Genomic DNA, 19,094 nt, shown 5'->3' on the forward strand with positions numbered 1-19,094 from the left:
GACAACAAAATTATAACTTCGTACGCGTGGATCCCGTTTTACCCCCGAGTTTCGTAAAATCCTTTCTTAGCGGATGCCTACGTCATAGCATTTACCTGCATGCCTTTCAGCCCGATCCGTCTAGTGGTTTGGGCTGTGCTCAGATCATAGAAGGGAATAGATGTGAAACGGGGGCGTGGCGCGTGTCTCCGCGATATGCCCAGAAACGAACATCGCCCGCGACGCCAGGTTAGTCGCGATTCAGTCGTACTGAGGAAATGTTCTCCGATATTGTTGGATAATGCGTCGTAACGTGCAATACCATAAGTGAAACGAAGAACTACAGGAACAATGAAGTCATTTACCACATGTAAGTATTGCAAATCCATTGGTATTTTGCTTATAAATAAAAAAACTAAACATTTTTACGAACGAATTCAGTGCCGTGACATTTACTGCGATATCGAAATTAGTGGTGATAAAAATTCAAACACGTTGTACATTGACGATTTAGTTAGCAACCACTTTATGTCATGCGTAACTACTGCGCAATGTATTTTATTTCTTCCGATATCCACTGACGCGTGAAAATACACAGTACGGCCGCATGTGCCGGTCGTAACATAGTGCAGGGCTCGTGTTCTAATACGGTTTCCTATTATCGATAAATAGAAGTAAATTATTATTTTCTATTTTCTAATTTTGAATGAAAAAATCATGAGTTGCTTGCGATTTTTAAGTTTTTACAAAAACAATAACAATAGTAGAAGGGATTAGTAACTGTCAACTATGTAATTACTATAAGAGCTAGTTGAAAGCCTAATATAGGCATTATTTTTGATAAACATAGGCGGTACGAATTTCGCCATAATTAAAAAGTTAATGCGCGATAGTAGTTAATAATAATTACAGTGATCCTGTTATTATTATTAAAGTAAATAATAATATATTACCAATATTGTAAATACTGGTAAAAATCGCAAGTACCTACTTAACCCATGACTTTTCATACAAACTTTGTCAGTCTATAACTTCTATACTCCATCGATAACGACATTGAGCTTTGGTTGGGGTAAATTAATATAAGGTAACTTCATTTAGTCCCAATAATTGATTCTGAGTTTTTCGTCCATACAAAATGGAACTGACTCCTTTATGCAAAAATCGTTAAAGAACATAATAATAACGTATAATAATAAAAAGGTTTTCATACAAGCATTTTTTAAACCAATTTCGAGCCTTGCCCCCAGGATTTAAAGTATCGATATCTTATCGACTCCATTTTATCTTTCTTCTCTCTAATTGCTTTTTTCAAAGTGTGCGTCACGTCACGCGGCCATTGATTGGCCATAAGGCACGCCTTCTGGCCAATCACTGCACTTTTAAGCCGGTTGCACATGTTGTCGTAGACTCTCAGTCGCTTTGTTTTTACACAGTTGAATGTGTGTGTGGGAACTGTGGTGGGGGAAATGTGGGGACACTGGTTCTCGTTGTAGTTACGCGCGACTTCATATCTATTCTCTTTCTATGATCTGAGGGGCTGTGCGTTGATAGATCACTATGTCAGTCAGTCAGTCAGTCACCTTTGAGTTATTATATTTAGATTACTCTTTCATGCAAAAAATATTACACAGAATTTGATGAACAATCAGAATAAGACAAAAGCTTTTTTGTCGAAATTCTCGCAAACGAAGTTGCGGGTCAAGGCAACAAGAAACACTACACTACAGACAGCGTACAACTTTATGCCACGTGATTGGGTCCACGAAAACTTTTAATCACGACAAGACCTGATTGATCGGCGTTTGTTTACACGCAACAAATCTAGGTCCCGGCACGAGTTATGACGAGCGTGACATATCCCTCGGCGGACGCACATCCTCATTATCCACCGAGGGGCTGAGCAAATGGCGTGTAACATTTCGCTCCAAGGTGACTTGAAACGATTTTTGTCACTGTGCCGTGGAAAATGAGTACAATTTTCCAAAAAAGCAAAGTAAAAGAATACACATGAATCCGATACCATTTGTCGAAGTCGAAGAGTATTGCGTACCAGCTAGGATAGGATGCGCATCAAGATAAAAATGTTATCGATGATTTTAGATGACAAATGTACGGGCTTATCGCGTAAAATGAAAAATGCTTCGTTCAAAGTTTATCACATCCTATCCTAAGCCAAAACTTCATCAGATTCATCACCAGAACAGCAACGAACCGAAACACGTTTCTTGTATGCAAGACTAGCATGTGGGGACTGTGCCAAATCCTTCATTTGCGTCTATTAAATTAGAGAGAGTCGTGCTTCCTCAGTGGAGACTAAAATGACAGCGGAAATACAAATTCTGGGGCAGACTGCAGAGGCATTATTGTGTATTAAAACGAAACCCTAAAAAGCAAAGAACTATGAAATTCAGGCGATGGCACCTTTTTCAGATTGATATGCGGTCAATAAAACGTCAACAAAACAGAAAATTACAAAAAATATAAATCTCATTATGCCTAGACTTTGTTTAACTTAAATTAAAATTTTAAATACTTACGCTAAGGATCAATGTACTTTTAAGAGCTTTGTTTTAAACAACGTTTTAGGTTTAATAATTTCGGAGTATAACAATTTCCTTAATGTCTGAATGACTTTTAGTTTGCGGCAGCCATTACTTGCAGGAGCGCAAAGTTTTCAATGAAAAAAAGCGTCTGACGCCCATTATTTGCAAACAATGTCCTTAGAGTATTCTTTAAAACAATAAAAGGAGGATTTAATTACTGTCTCGTCTTTTCATGATTATTATAATGGTTCGTTATTTTTATACTTTCTACTACCACAAAGATTTATTATTAAATAGAAAGACGAAGGAAATGAATATTTTTACAATAACTGGACCCTCAGAGTGAAAGTTATTAAGGGTAGGTAGCATGACGCAGCGATTACTCGTATTAAGTGAACTTCTTAAGATTGGTATTTCTTCTTTCCATCGCAAAGTCAGAAGTAAATCTGAAATTAAAAATGTATAAATGTACGCACTTTTCCTGATTTTCCGGATTTTCCTTCCTTTCTATGTATTTTTAAAGCCTGTAAACCTTTGAAAAAGAGGCTGACAATAGTGTTTGAGTTTCTTGCGCTGCTTCTTCTCAGCACTGGCCCATTTATTGTCCTGAAGCAGTGTTAGGGTTAATACTGGGACATGTAAAAGTGCTTTTTTAAAGCCTACTTACAGAAATAAATGAGTTTTATGAGTTTTAGTTTTTTATGAGTTTCTTGCGCTGCTTTATTGTCCCGAAGCAGTGTTAGGGTTAATACTGGGACGTGTAAAAGTGCTTTTTAAAAGCCTATTTGCAAAAATAAACGAGTTTTACTTAGTTTTGAATTGTAATCTAGGTTCGTTAATTAATAAAAACACTTCTAAGCTTTCCTTATAATTTCGTAATATCAAAGACAATTCATTATTTTTGTGGAAATCTGATTACGACGTTTTCATTAAAGTAAGTTAATTAGGCGAGACGTCAATTAAACATTTCCTTTTGACAAGGGTAAGTGAAAATGGGCCTTAGGCACATATCATATTTTGTACTGGAACTTTTTGAAATAAAAGAAAACAATAACCGAATAGGAAATCACAATAAGTTTTCCATGATAGAAGTAATAGAAGAAATGAATTTTTGGCTCTTTAATTTTGGTTTTTAGTATTTTATGTAGTCATCTTCCTAATAAGATTCTTTTTTAAATCTTAGACATTAAATTTAAGCATTACTATAGTCTGGTCCAGAAGCACGTAGAATTTTGCACAATGACCTCAAGGTATCCATCCTTATCGCTCGCGCGTAATTATGTTGTTGCGCGCTCGCACACTTACTGCGCCCGTCCCACAGTCGCGACAGCAATATAATTACGCGCGAGCGATAAGGATGGGTAGCTTGGGGTCATTGGACAAAATTCTACGTGCTCCCGGACCAGACTATAGTCACTATCACTACTGTCACTATCACTACTGTCACAATCACTACTATCACTTTCACTACATATTATAAAACAAAGTCGCTTTCCTATCTGTCTGTCCTTATGTATGCTTTGATCTTAAAAACTGCGCGATGGATTTTGATGCAGTTTTTTAGTAGATATTTATTCAAGAGGAAGGTTTAAATGTATACTTAGCACACGTGCGAAGCCGAGGCGGGTCCCTAGTTCTTAATAAATAGTATATATTAAGTTTTAGATGGGTTGCTTTAGGAATTTATTGAGCCCTTATCCCTTTAATATGATTTATTTATAGGTCCCATCTAAGTACCTATCTAATACTAATACACTCTACTATCTCACTAATACTATCGAAAACGTGCAAGTGTATAATATTGTATCCAAACTATTATTATAAACTAGCGGCCGCCCGCGACTTCGTACGCGTGGATCCAGTTTTGGAGTGGAGTTTCGTAAAATCCTTTCTTAGCGGATGCCTACGTCATAACATCTACCTGCATGCTAAATTTCAGCCCGATCTGTCCAGTGGTTTGGGCTCTGCGTTGATAGATCACTATGTCAGTCAGTCAGTCAGTCACTCACCTTTAAGTTTTATTTAGATAAATGAAAAAGTAACAAAACTGAAATACTCTTCGTTCCATATTCCTCACGATTGCTTGAAGTTCTACAAGTTATCAGGAGTTATTAACTGGTAAATGCATATGCGTTAACTAAGCACGGTGTTGATTTCTATCGCGCTTGCAGTAGTAGGGTTGCAATATTAAATGTATTGCAATGTTACCTACTCAAGAAGCCAAATGATTTATGCATTTAATATCGAAATGAATTGAAGTGATACTGTTTGACAATTATTTTGAGAGCGTTTGAATTGTTTTCTATTGCAAAATGAGTTGATAAATTTCATATAGGTACCCATCCTAGCACACAATAATTATGCACCATGAAATAAATAAACATAGAAATTCAATAAGTTCCAAGATTGTGTTGCTATTACTAAGATTTCCCAATACAACAACAACCAAAAAAATAATACAAACACTATTACAGCATATTCCTTGCGCGAAACATTTGCTCCGGAAAAGTAACAGGCGTTTGGTAGGTAATATAATTGTATTCAGTTTTTGTGTTGTGTTTGTTTGTATTTCTTTCCTCGAGAAACTATTGTAGTGATTCTTTTTTATCGAAATGGTAATATACATAAGTAAAATTTTCCTTGTTCTTTTCTTGCGCCTTTATAGAACATTCATAAGTCGCAATATCCTATGAAGTGTCATACGCCCGCTTCACAAATGATGTCTGCTTAAGTGAAGCAGCGCGCACTGTTAGACCTCATAGTAATGTTTGTGAATACGGGCGATAATTTCGCAATGCAAATGTGCCATCACCCTTATGAATCCCCTGTTTCTTTTTATCTTGACAGTAGAACACAATATTTTTGGGTTCACTGGTTTTTCTGCACATTGGCTGTAGGCAATAATAAAGGGGAATGGTGTTGCGGTCTATATCCCATAGTCGTGAACATTGCCAAAGGTTGACTTATTACTCGAAGCCCTATATTTTACTTATCCGGATCCGTCCTACCCCACCGTTTCGCATCAATGAATTTGTATGAATAAATCCAATTTCTCTTGTTTACGTATTTATTGGGATGGAGAATCATTTGTGATCATAAATATTTATTGTTTGATTAGGCACACAATAGATAGGTTAGGTTCCTGTTATCACATATTTCTGAAATGCTTAGATTGTGTATTTAGGTACCTAATTTTATACATACTTGGTTACTCTAATTCTTTCTGTCTTGCAACAGATCACTCCTCTATAGTTAACTTTACGAGCCACCAGCCATACTTAGTTAAAATCACCTTAATAAGTATTTTTATGATTCGGGGGATGCCTATGTTCAACAGTTCTGTGGCTGAAATTATGATAATGATGATGATTCGACGATAGTTGTAGAAAAATACATAAAGTGGGCCTTGAACCCAAAAGCTCTAAGTCATCGAACTTTCAATCTTAACCATGGAAGCGATTACTCGTAGTAACGAGAAAACACTTTTAATTCGATTAGAGATCCGATTTATCTCGAAGTGATTGATTCGCAAAGTTTAATTGCTTTACGAAAAACCCGAAGTGGTCGGTTAAAGTGCCTGTTGACAAATTAGAAATGAGGATGGGATTTTGGTTGGCGTATTCACTAAAAACGTTCGCCTACGAGCAATCAGCCGATGCTTGTCAGTGAATAATGAATAAAGATCGGGGAATACCCCCAGGATCGATTTGTTAGGGATAAGCATCACCACATTTCCTTTTGAATGGATAGGTAATTTAATACGTAGGTGAGTTTCTACAAGCAGTATGTGACAAAGAAAATTTTGTAATATTCACACCTTGAATTATACGCATTAAGGCGCTAACAAATTAGCATTTTTACGTATATTGTGGGGGGGACAATTAATTACATGAGACAATTTTGGATATTTTTGTAACCCCCCTCCCGCCTTGGTGAAATTTCGTGAGGTTTGTGCTGGGCCGTAGTTGATTGTAGTTTCTAACAAAATATGACATTGTGAACATATTAAAGTTTCGTTTACTTCACACAGTGTGGAACGGAACCCTGAAAAAGCTCAAGAAGCTCGTAGGCGTATCCAATATTGTTACAACAATTTATTAATACCACAATACCCTAAAAGTTGTATGAATTCGTTTATTTCGGTCCAGTTTGTGTGTAAGGGCTTCAAGTATATTAGGGACGTAATAGGCAGTAATAGGTATTCCATCCCAACTTAATATTATAAATGCGAAAGTAACTCTGTCTGTCTGTCTGTCTGTCTGTCTGTCTGTTACGCTTTCCCGCTTAAACCTCGCAACCGATTTTGATGAAATTTGGCATAGAGATAGTTTGAGTCCTGGGAAAGAACATAGGATAGTTTTTATCCCGGTTTTTGAAACAGGGACGCGCGCGATAAAGTTTTTCTGTGACAGACAAAATTCCACGCGGGCGAAGCCGCGGGCGGAAAGCTAGTTTTCAATAAAGGAAAGGTTAAACATAACGTAATAAATAACACGTGCGAACATAATAGAGCGAACAAGCGAACCAAGTTTGATTTGAAATAATATAATAGGAAATAATATAATACTATTCTTGATGAAATATGTAAATATAAAAGTTCAAAGCATTGTATTTTACACGTGTGTTATTTGCTACAAAAGTGCTTTTTGAAACGAATATTATTCGATTTTAATAATGTAATATAATTAAATTCAATACAATAATAATGATTCATCATCATCATTCATCATTTTCAGCCATAGGACGTCCACTGCTGAAATAGATCTCCCCAATGATTTCCACAATGGCCGTTGGTGGCGGCCGTGGTGGCGGCCTGCATCCAGCCTTTATGAGGTCGTCAGTCTACCTTGTGGGTAGACGTCCTACACTGCGCTTTCCGGTACGAGGCCTCCACTCCAGAAACTTGCTGCCCCATCGGCCGTCAGTTCTGCGTACTAATGAATAAAATTAATTATTCTACAATCACTATCCTTAAAAAATGTATAACTAATGATGTTGGTTTTGACAGAAAATAGAGATATAGAGCCCCATAAACTGACATAGGTAGAAGGTGCGTAAGCTTCTAATACTATACAAACATTATGTGCGTAAGTTTGCTCTTCATCCCAACTATCTATATATATAAAAATGAAACCCGTTTCGCGTTGTCACGGCATCACGTGTGAACGGCTGAACCGATTTCGATAATTCTTTTTTTTAAATGTTTGTGGAAGTCCAAGGATGGTTCTTACGGAAAAAAATATTAAGAAAATCTCTACGCTAAGGTGGTACGAAGTTCGCCAGGTCAGCTAGTAATATTATAAATGCGAAAGTAACTCTGTCTGTCTGTCTGTCTGTCTGTTACGCTTTCCCGCTTAAACCTCGCAACCGATTTTGATGAAATTTGGCATAGAGATAGTTTGAGTCCCGGGAAAGAACATAGGATAGTTTTTATCCCGGTTTTTGAAACAGGGACGCGCGCGATAAAGTTTTTCTGTGACAGACAAAATTCCACGCGGGCGAAGCCGCGGGCGGAAAGCTAGTTCAAAATATAATTAGGAATGTTCCAAACTCGTAATAATTCTAACCACAAGATTTTCCCATTAAGTTTTTTGCGGATTTCGGTCACGTTCCCGCCGCAAATCCGTTTCTGTGCAATCTACATTACATAATTATGCGTTTATTTAAACGCCACGAATATGGAATTTTGATGTTATAAAATATAGCAAGGAACCAAGTTGAAAAACATAAAATCTAGACCTGTATTCGTGCTTTTAAAGCTCCCTTTAAGAATTGAAACTCCCCCAAAAGGTGACTGTAACTTACATCAATTTATTTTTGTAAAGTCATAATGTAACCCAATTTATGTTTTTTAAAGCTCTAGACTTATAGGACTAGCGCTTAACTTAATCAGTACCTGAGTTAAGAAGACGGCACGGGAGGGGTAATTTTGACATAATTTATGACGTGACAGAGCATACAAATCAAAATAAAAAACTAAGTCGTAGCCAAAATAAAAGAATAGGAAGAAGTCTCGCCGAAAGACGTAACAAAAAACACCCTCGAGTGCCGCTCCAATACCTCAGACACTAAATATATAATATATACTTAAGACTACACTATAGACTTAAATTATATTATATCGCAATAGGTGGATATTTTTAAGCCTAAAATAAAATCACTATGACTCAACATGCTCGGATGAGTGAGTTAATAAATTCATATGAACGTTGACCTGAGTTAATTCGATTAATTCCGAACTTTCCACTTACTAAACAAACCGAAATAGGTGAGTTCGAACCCCGAAGTTAGCCAATTAATTAGCCCAAATCCGGTCTATACCATGATAAATTAATTCCAATTAACTTGCCCACTATCCTTTGGCATAGCCATAACTTTAATTTTATTACCGGAATGGAGGCACACCCGGGAATACATAGGTATCCCCGCATAACGCATTAGGCGTTTGGTTTAATTTAATAAATTATATTCAATGCTCTCTCTAATATGAAACCGTTGAAGTAAATGACGTAGGAAGTGATCGGTCGACTACGATCGACTACGAGACTACGGTGCTACAGATTTACAGTGCTACGAAGCTACGAAAAAGGAAATGTACCTAACTTTTACCACGGTAATTAGTATTACCGTGCTTTTACCTTTTTAGTAACTGGGCATTCATGATTTTGACTTTTCGTCATGTAAATAGATGTTAATATCGTACTTGTATTTACATACAGTAAATAACATAGCATATATTTATAAATGAAAAATCAAAGAGAAAAAGCCTTTGACGTAATAAGAAAACACCCTTACCCCGATTCGCGTCAGATTGTATCACACTACAGATGTCAGATAGTCTGCCGAAAATATATTCGTCAAAGAAACTGGGTCGAGGACGAATACGTAATAAATATAATCGGTGATACATGTAACCCTCGGTTCACTGAGTCGCGAACTGGGTGACAGGTGGGGCCAAACGGGCGGCTGATGGTTTAATCTGAAATTAACATAACGGGGGTTAGTGTCGTGACTTGTGAGCCCGAGGTCCTGCATTACTGGCTCCCGCAAAACTGGACGTGTGTGTTCACACGACAGTACGGTGTTTTGTGGTACGGATGTCAGCAAAAAAATTATGCTGGAAGCTACAAGTGGGAACTTGCATCCTGTTTTTCACTGGTCCAGTTTAATGACAAAAACCAAAATCCTATACGGATTGGTTTTTGCCAGACACTACAATCGCAATTCGTGTGAATGTTTAGTATTAAAATGCTTATAACTAAACAGGATCCTGCAAAAAACAGTACCTGCATAAACGGGATGTCGCCTTGGTAAAAAGCCCTTAATCCATCAAAAATCCAAATCCATCAGCTGTTGCGTAGCGTACTCTCTTCATAACTACAGGCAAATTTTATTTGCAAGTACAAGCAAAATAATTTATTTACATACATTATGAATACATTTCATCACAAATTCACAGTATATTGAATTGGAAGCTTTAGAAGTCAGTGTAATTTAAAAGCTTGTTCTTAAGATCGTTGAACATGAATATGATGGCCTTAAATCTTTTTTTTAACAAACGAAGGACGTTACATTTGAAAATATTGTTGTTATAAGATTTATCCATACCATAACACTGTCTAAAATTCTAAAAATGCATAACAAAGAAATAAATCACCATGCATAAGCCTAGGCACAAACCACCGAATTTCAGTTGGCCGATAGTTGGGCCCGATTCTAAATCGGCCGATACCAAATCGGTGTAATGTGCGCACTTTCATACATCTCCGTACTGATCAACAGCCCAACCCAACTATCGGCCAACAAAATCGGTGGTCTGCGCCTAGGCTAATTAACTAGCTCTCAAGCCCTGGTAAGACCTAAGTCGACAGTTCCAAAGCCAATCCTCAACACCATCAAAGACAATGAAGCGCTTTAGTAACGACAGCCTGTAACGTCATGTAACGTCCTATTACAGGCGTTGGGTATTCCAATAGTTGTGAGATACGATTGGGATAGGCAAATTGGCTACTGCTTAAATTATTACTAGCACTTAGCACGTGAAAGCTCACTTAACTTTTCAAGTCTTGCAGTTTTCCGTCCAAGATTTTATTTGGACACATAAATTGTGAGATGTATGTAGGTAATTCTAGAACTGTGGTAAAAAAGTATCCATGCCATGACAATTACAGTATCCAAAAGTCTTTAGAAAATGATGACGTTAATATTTTACAACATTTATTGAAAACGCCCGTTTGCTGCTTTAAATAAAAGAAAAAAACATCTTAAAAACCGTTTCAGCAGTGATTAAGAATCTCATTTGCCTACAGTCCTGTAGGGATAGAATTGTTCCAAAGAAAAAGTTGCTTGAAACAGAGACAGATTAGTCGAAGTTCTTCAAAGAACTTAAAAACTTCTTCATGCGAATCTTGATGCGGTCTGCATAGTTAGAGTTAATTAAACTAAGTACGGACGGCACATCAAGTTAAGCACTGCGGCTCTTATTGCTGTTGAAATAAGAGCTATTGTACAACAAAAATACGTTGTGTTGTAGACTGTACACAGCACAAAAACACGTCTGCTACGAGCACTTAGTATTTGTCAAAGTAGTCTTTCAGCAGCTGCTATAAAAGTAGGTACGGTACGTATCTACGCGTGGACCCCGTTTTACCCCCTTAGGGGTTGAATTTTGGACCTTGGACTTACTACTTACTTAATCAACGAACATTAAAAATAAAAGAATTGGTAAAATTGGTCCAGGCGTTGTTGAGTTATGCGCTTACCAAAACACATTTTGCGATTCATTTTTATATTATAGAGTAACTAATATATTTTTACTTCGAATATAACAGCGCAAAATACGAATTACCATTACTGACTCGCTTTGTAGTCCCTCGATGTTTAACAAATTACATACTGCCCAGAGAAAAGTTGTGATTGCTTTCCAACAAAGTTTAAATGTTTATTTTGATATGGATCGTGATTAACGATTTCATCTATCATAAATGTATGCAAAATCAGAAATAATATCTGGCTATTTTTCAGAAATGTAAACAACACACTGTGAAAAGGAAAGTTTTTATTTTTCATGCTTATTTAAGCTACTACTTTTCAAATCAGATTAGTCTTTTGTAAATTGTGTAGGCGGCTATAAGAGTCAGGGCACAACCTGTCATCATCACCAGGTTGTTGAAGGTACTATTGGAGAAGCAACTCTTCCCTTCGCAGACCCCGTTCCTGAAAGAAAAATTTTTTCAAAATCATTTCATACGCTGCCATACCGTTAATTTGCGTGGTAGAGCTGTATTTCTTTGCGAATCAAAAGATTTAACAGAGTCGACTGTAGGTATTTTAACACTATAAACACTGGTCAGGTGGAGATTCTTGGATGGCTTAAACATGGAGTGCAGGTGCGGTTTTGTTCCCCAGTCGATGAAGCACATGTCGTGCCCTGAGTGCCCGAGCAACTGCACTCAGGAGGATTACATGAATGCTGCTGACAAGGCCACTCTTGAAGCGGAGTTTTGGGCTGACACTGTGTAGGTTTGTTGTTGACACGATAAGAAGACGAACACTATAAAGAATAAAGAGTTTTTGGTAAATTATAGTAAAAAATCTGAGATTAATCAGAGAACAAACCTAATTTTGTAAGCGCTATAAAAATACAAGTTTGTTAAGAACTTTTTAGCATCAGTAATTTTCTGCCGTCATAAAAGCATAGGATAGGCTTTTAACTAGGTTATAGCCTAATAAGTGTCGGAGTTTTGTCGACTTATCCTGGATTATCGCTGAAGTTATATCCCAATTTAAAGTTAAACCTTTCAAATAGAAATAAATAGGGATTTCAAAAATACAACGTTAAATAATTGTTAACACTTGTTTGTGAACATTGCTTGTAAATATTGCTTGTATGTAAATATGTAGAAATATCAATAAATGATCGCAATATCCACGAAAATAAAAATGTAATGCAATGTCCATGGAAAAATTTTAGCGTTTAATTACTTATTTTTTCAGTCACTAAAATTTGATTTCGCTAAGATGAAAAGAGACAAAATAATTGATAGTAATAGTAATTTATCATTTTTTTGTAGTCTCCTTGCAGTCATACTTTCAAAACTTTAAACATCCACATAACATTCCTTTTTAGGCTTCATAAATTCAAAATAACTGACCTTAAAATGAAGAATCCTATAACCAATCCCGTGGCAGCACAGATGCCATAGAAATACAGGTCCACAGCTACTTCCAGCAAAGCTCTGATGATGCCTTCTATAATCTTAAACACCAGCTTCACCAGTTCCACCGCCAGATGGACGAACCTGTCCATAAAAGGACGAGAAGGCCTTCGCTCTGAAAGAAAAAAAAAACATAAGAAGGTAGGTGAACCGCCGATCTGGTGAAAGTCAAGGGAAGAACCTGGGTGCGGGCGGAAAAGGATCGGGCGTTGTGGAAATTCGTGGGGAAGGCATTTGTCCAGCATTGGACGATATTACTCTAGGACATGGTATTTTTCTTCACGACTATACAAGCGTAATGTAGACCGTCTTCCAGTTAAATAATGAAAACGATAACCACTTGGCTTGTTGCTTCGCGTGCCAGATAAGAACGTACTGTTGGATTTGCAACGAGGCCAAATTATTGTGCTCCTCACAACAGATCACTTGATCTGTCATCACTTATAACACTTTTTTCGTGTGCCCTTTTTAGAAATCGATCTGAGGATATTTCCAACTCAACAAATAGAGCTACTGAGGCATAAAAATGGATAAAAAGTGTAGGTATATCTGCGAAAAATTAATAGGAGACAAAACATTGTGAGAGTATGATTATACTATTTACTTGCGTGTACAATTTTCATTTTGATTTAGTTTGATAAAACTTCATCATATTCAACAATATTTAACTCACAAAAATCAACTATGAAACGTAAACAATGTTCCTTCAAAATGTGGCATAGATAATTTCCCAATGTCAATCAAAAATAATTTTAATATAAGAGGTTGTATTTAACATCTTTGGTTGCATGCTCTTCTATCTATTTTCAGACTAGCAAATAGCATGCAAATAATGTCTTGACCGACAATCTGTGGGTCTAGACAAAGTGCAAATTATAATCGCAAACCAGTCGAAAAGTGGTCGAAAGCCCTTTTATTGTATGGAGTTTTGACGGATTCGATTTTCGATTCCATCAAAAAGTGCATTATGTCTAAGGGGGCTGGTGAAGGTCGGAGGAAGTACCTGGATGCAGGCAGCGCAGGGCCGGTCTTTGTGGAAATCCTTGGGGGAGGCCTTTGTCCAGCAGTGGACGTCCATTATGAAACGACCATAATTATTACTCTTAGCTTTCGAAAGACTGGAAGTTACCAATACTTATATTAGTTCTTATTACGAGTATATTAAATAACTTCAAGTTGGTTTATTACCTTCCATTTCAATCAACAATCAAACAAAGTTGATCATTGAATACAGCTGGTAGAACGCTAAACTTTTGATCGCTTAATTGTTTCACCTCAATCCCCTCCATTAACTTTACTATGCCGATTACTAACTTCAGACTTCAGATTTCAAAACCAACATTAAAACGGTGTTTTCAGTTAATCGCCTGCTTTTATGATTCGCAGACATCAAAGTTGTATAATTGAAAACCTGAAATTAAATTTCAGAATAACCTGAATCAACATATTCTTACGTTACTCCATTTTTTCTTACCTGGCCTGGAATAAAAAACTTTGCACTAATTATTTCTGTACGCACTTACAAGTATCATAAAAAGTCCTAATAAACAAGTTCGACATATATACTTTTGTGTTATTTGTAAGGAACTATAAGTTTGTATGTATTAAAAGTTACTATAATGCGATGATTAGATATACGAGTATTAGAAACGCAAGCTAGCATGGTACCTAATTGGTTTTCTCTTATAATTTGATATATCAGGTATACCTACCTTGCGAGAAAAGAAGTTCCATAAAGACATTGTTTCCAAAATAAATAGGCAATTCATATAACTTTATCGGCTATATTAAACAGTGTCTAGTCTGCTTAGGTCGTTGCCCAAACGCTTTGTGTAATAAATACATTCAGGAAACTCTTTAGGTTTCTTAGTAGATTGCTTAAAGTTAGATCTTTAGTATACAAAATTCTAGAATACTTTCCTAAGAGACTCGTAATGTATGGAAAAGTAGAGATCGGTGATATGGATAAAAGAAACATGGAATACAAACGGGGAATCCCAAGGAAGTATTTTAATGTAAAAATGTTGTTGTAACAGCTAATGCCGCGCTCAAACACTATTAGTCCCGACTCCAATTTGCATAATGGGATGGTGAGATTCTTTTCAACGATTGGGAAAAACGTGAAAGAAATTTACCACAAAAGAAAAGATATGAGAAGACCCTTTATATCTACCAGCGAAGATACTTTCAGAAAATGTTCATCGAATAGACACACCAAAACTTATTGTGACTCAATTATTATCAAGCAAGACTTGCATTGGTCATAATGTGGGATCATATCCGTCATAAATACTGGTTGCTGTGACTCCTGTAGGGTAATTCAAGTGCAATCTGTCATTTCAATCTATTCTATTTGTCATTTAGCTTGTTTAATCTGTGCTGAATAAAGTGCACAATATTTAAGCAGGATATGGTTGCACGCGGATTTTTAGAGAGTTAAATCTTTTGGCCAATAGAAAACGTCATAATAGTTATTATATGAACTGGGATTGGTCAATGACTTTTGAAATTAAAATCCGATGGCCTGAAAAAATCGGTTTTCCAACAAACGTCAGTTACGCGCAAGGAGGTTTAGCTATTTATCCATCGAAGTTAATAAGGGAGAAGACATAAGACTAATTTTATTATTTGCCTGCCGCGACCCGGTTTTTACGAACAATGACGATGACGAACGATGAACCAGTAACGAGGAGCACACTTAGCAATGCTTCCAGGTTGCGCCTCGGTATCAATTAAGTAACATTTTCCGTTANCCACTACGAAACTTTTTTCTTCATCTTTCTTTCGAACAAAATCGATCCTCAATTGTTTATGTTTAGTGAACTTTATTGCGCTATGATTTTCACGAGTCAAAATTTTAATGTTTTTAACGCCATCACTCAGCGTATCCATAATTAATTAATTAGAATTCCACCAAATTCTCTAAATTACCTAGTTACTAACTACTCGGACCTTCTTACTAACTTACAACCAGCAGATTCGTTTGTTCTAACATAGCCTTGCGAAAATAAACATAATGCCTTATTGAAGTAAGCCAAGTTACTGTTCCTGTGTTTTCATAGTTTTTCCTTGGAAGATCATTTCCGAAGTGGAATCAGGTTGGATAGAAAACCAATTTTTGCTAACAGCCCGTTCAACTAAACAAACAAGACTGTACCCAAAGTTTTGCAAAACAAAGCCCTCTTACAACTCCGGTACGGGTTGTCACGCTCCGAAGTTTTTCATCCTATGGCATTATGTTATTGTGTAATAAATATGTACATCTTAATTTTACCGTAACATTTAAAGTTTCTAAATACAAGATTTTGTTGAACTTGAATGTTTTTGATGTTTACTTTGAATGGAAAATAAAGTTAATAATTCAGAATGAAACACTTAAAAAGAGTTCAGGGACGTTATATTGTGATTTTTTTCTACTATATCCTATACAAGCATTTTTTACACTTCAGGCTAGTGTATCCCCTAACTCCTTTCTCCTAGCACGTGTAAGCGCAATTAGTTAGTAGTCCATTAATATTATGCCACAAGGTGGGTTTATCTAGTAATTGATTACTTGAGTAGAATCTTTTATTCATGAACAGGACTACATTGACGCTTAATAAAATAGATTTCTTCATAATATTTTTTGTCGTGTCAAGAATTTGTGAGTAATCTATTTCAATAAAAATGCTATGTAAGGTACTAGGCAGAGGTATGGAGAGAAGAGATTGGAATGTTACGGTGAAATTTAATTCAAAATGAGGAATAAGTTTTAACAATCATTTTGTACCAGTCATACAGGATTTTGTGAACCTTACCTCATGGGATTAGGGGTCAAGATTTTGCAAATGGTATCAGAGGAAAGATTTGTCAATGGGTGTTCAATAATTCATGAATGGGACAAGGGATCGAGTTATTAATTGCTTTATTATACGAGTACTGTCCATGTTAGGGACTTAGCGTGGAAAGGCATTCGCGGCATTGAAGGGTTGTATAAGATTTATATGAGTGTCCTTGAGGTGAACAAAAATGTTCCAAAAGCCAAGGAACGTTTTCGCCATTTTGGTACTGATCTGGACACATTTCAAGATAATGGTTCCAGGACCTTAATCTGTGACATCCAGAAAAATGGCATAGAATGAGATTTGCTGACTTTGCAAAGCAATTCGAGTAGGTAAACTATTACTCAAGTATTCTTTGAGGCTGGTGACTTTAGATCTCTTATAATAAATTAATATCACAAGATAGGACCAAAGACCTACCTAATGATGCGATTCCAAATGTTCATTTTTCAGTGGTCACATGATTGCCTGAGTTTTTATTTTAAAACTCATCTCGTTAGTACATTTTATGTCATTTCGTGTCGTGTGTCTATTTGAAAAGTTTATCTAACTGAGTTCTATTTGAATAATAGCATTATATCCAACTCGACACAAGAGACTGGACACACGTGTGTTCAATTGGTAGGGGTCCCAACCCTGGTAGGGGCCATATGCTGGTGCTCATACATTCATCATTCTACCCATTTAGATCTATTGAAACCAACGAAATATTTTGGTAATAAGTTTAATTAACCTGACAAAATGGGCTCTAATGTTTGTATTATAATATTAGTTTGTTTAATCACATTAGTCTTTCTTAATCACTTTAATATTAAGATCTGTCGAGAGAAAACACAGTGATTTTACTTTGGACCAGTCTTTAGCCTTAGCAACCAAGTGAGCATATAAGTAATACCTGTCTCAATAAATAATTCATAAGAAAAGGTAGAAACCTTTCAGTTACTCGTATTCTGCTACAAAGAAATTATTTGTAACCGTTTATAATAACTCTGAAAATAATATAGTAGTGTATTTACAAGTACTTTATAGGAGTTGAAGAAAAACTGAAGGGTTCGCAATGATTTCAGGAGGTTTATTGAACTACAGGAAAATAAATAAAAGTCCTCAAACTTCGGCTACCTAGTACTTGGTTATTTTGTAATTTAAGTTACAGCTCTTGAAAACCTATCTCGGATTTTATTAAGTTTACAAGAAGAAAGCGGTTAACTTTGTGAAGCGTCATAAACAACTACCTAAGTGAAGATTTAATATCACGGTTTAAGGGAAATTTGATTTGGACTGATATACGAATACATCCAGTGAACGGGAAAAGCAATGAATAAGTTCAGTTAAAGAAGTGTAAATCATAAATTATTCTTCCCCTACCTGTCATGTTAAACTACACCTGTTGTTTGTTAGTATTTTAGTTCTTCGTACCTAAAATATGAAAGTACATTTACTTTCTAGTAATTTTTCAGGCTCAATGGACAATGGAATTTAAGCCAACTCTATCACAAACAAAGCACACGTAAATCTAGGTTTCAAAAATTTCTTTGTTCATTTATGTCACAATTTCCTTGTCGTTTTATCATCATTTCACTTCTTCAACTGTTGGAGTGCCGCAATGTTACGTATCGATCTAGACATACACTATCACCGGCTTTTTTCATATATACCTAGCTATTCGTTGATCCGTCGAGCAAGCGTCCTACACTATTTCCACTACTAAGTCGGTTTGCTTCTACATAATATTTTCGTTCACCCATCTTAATCCCCGTGATAAATGTGTATAGCGTTGCAGTAGAGGGATATCATTCCTTTAATCTAGCGTTAGTCTTATTTTCCGCGTTGAAATGAAGTGCCCGTCTAGCCGAAAGCTTTTATTGTTCGAAATACTTTGGCTGGTTTACACATAGCTGGGCATTAACTCGTTAATCCGTTAATCGTTAATTAACGAAGTTAACATTTCTCTTAACGGATTAACTTTTAAGTTAACTTTAAAAAATGTTAACGGACTCGTTAACTTCCGTTAAATTATCCTAAGTCCGTTAATCGTTAATCCAGTACCTACTATTTACTAAAAAAGATACAGCAGGCACGCTGAAAAACGCGTTCTGACAAGTACGTTCGGGCTTCCAGAACCCAAAACAACAGTTTTTGTAACCAGATCACTAACGACACTTGTTAGTATGTGTGGGACAACTCTTGCAGCTGAATTTAAGACCAGTTTTCCTCAACCGAATGAGCTGAAATTTGGTATACTTATGTAAGTATGATGACAATGCAATGTTATGGTACCATTGAGCTGGTCTGATGATGGAGTCATGAGGTGGCCATAGGGACTCCTAAATGAAACGGTGGCATCGCATCGAATTTCTGTTCGTTGGATTTGCCTTTTCGAGCACTTTAGTACTAGATGATGTCCAGGGTCCTGATGATAGAGTCAGGAGGTGGCCATAGGAATTCCTAAACGAAACGGTGGAAACTTATCAAATTTGGGTTTGTTGGATTTGTCTTTTCGAGCATTTTGGTGCTAAATTGTATTGTAATTG

General features: G+C 36.3%; 1 protein-coding gene across 1 annotated transcript; it reads right to left on the minus strand.

Moving 5' to 3' along the window:
- Positions 1 to 11,603: 11,603 nt before the first annotated feature.
- Positions 11,604 to 13,365, minus strand: LOC114362001 (uncharacterized). The gene is made up of 3 exons (XM_028317234.1): positions 13,347 to 13,365; positions 12,680 to 12,857; positions 11,604 to 11,741 (listed from the first exon to the last, which is right to left on the minus strand). Exons 1-3 carry the CDS (start codon positions 13,363 to 13,365, stop codon positions 11,621 to 11,623), a joined length of 318 nt encoding a protein of 105 aa, XP_028173035.1. The 3' UTR covers positions 11,604 to 11,620.
- Positions 13,366 to 19,094: the final 5,729 nt, after the last annotated feature.

Source organism: Ostrinia furnacalis, unplaced genomic scaffold, assembly GCF_004193835.3.
Source record: "Ostrinia furnacalis isolate ACB-3 unplaced genomic scaffold, ASM419383v2 OfSCF6103, whole genome shotgun sequence".
Lineage (NCBI taxonomy): Eukaryota > Metazoa > Arthropoda > Insecta > Lepidoptera > Crambidae > Ostrinia > Ostrinia furnacalis.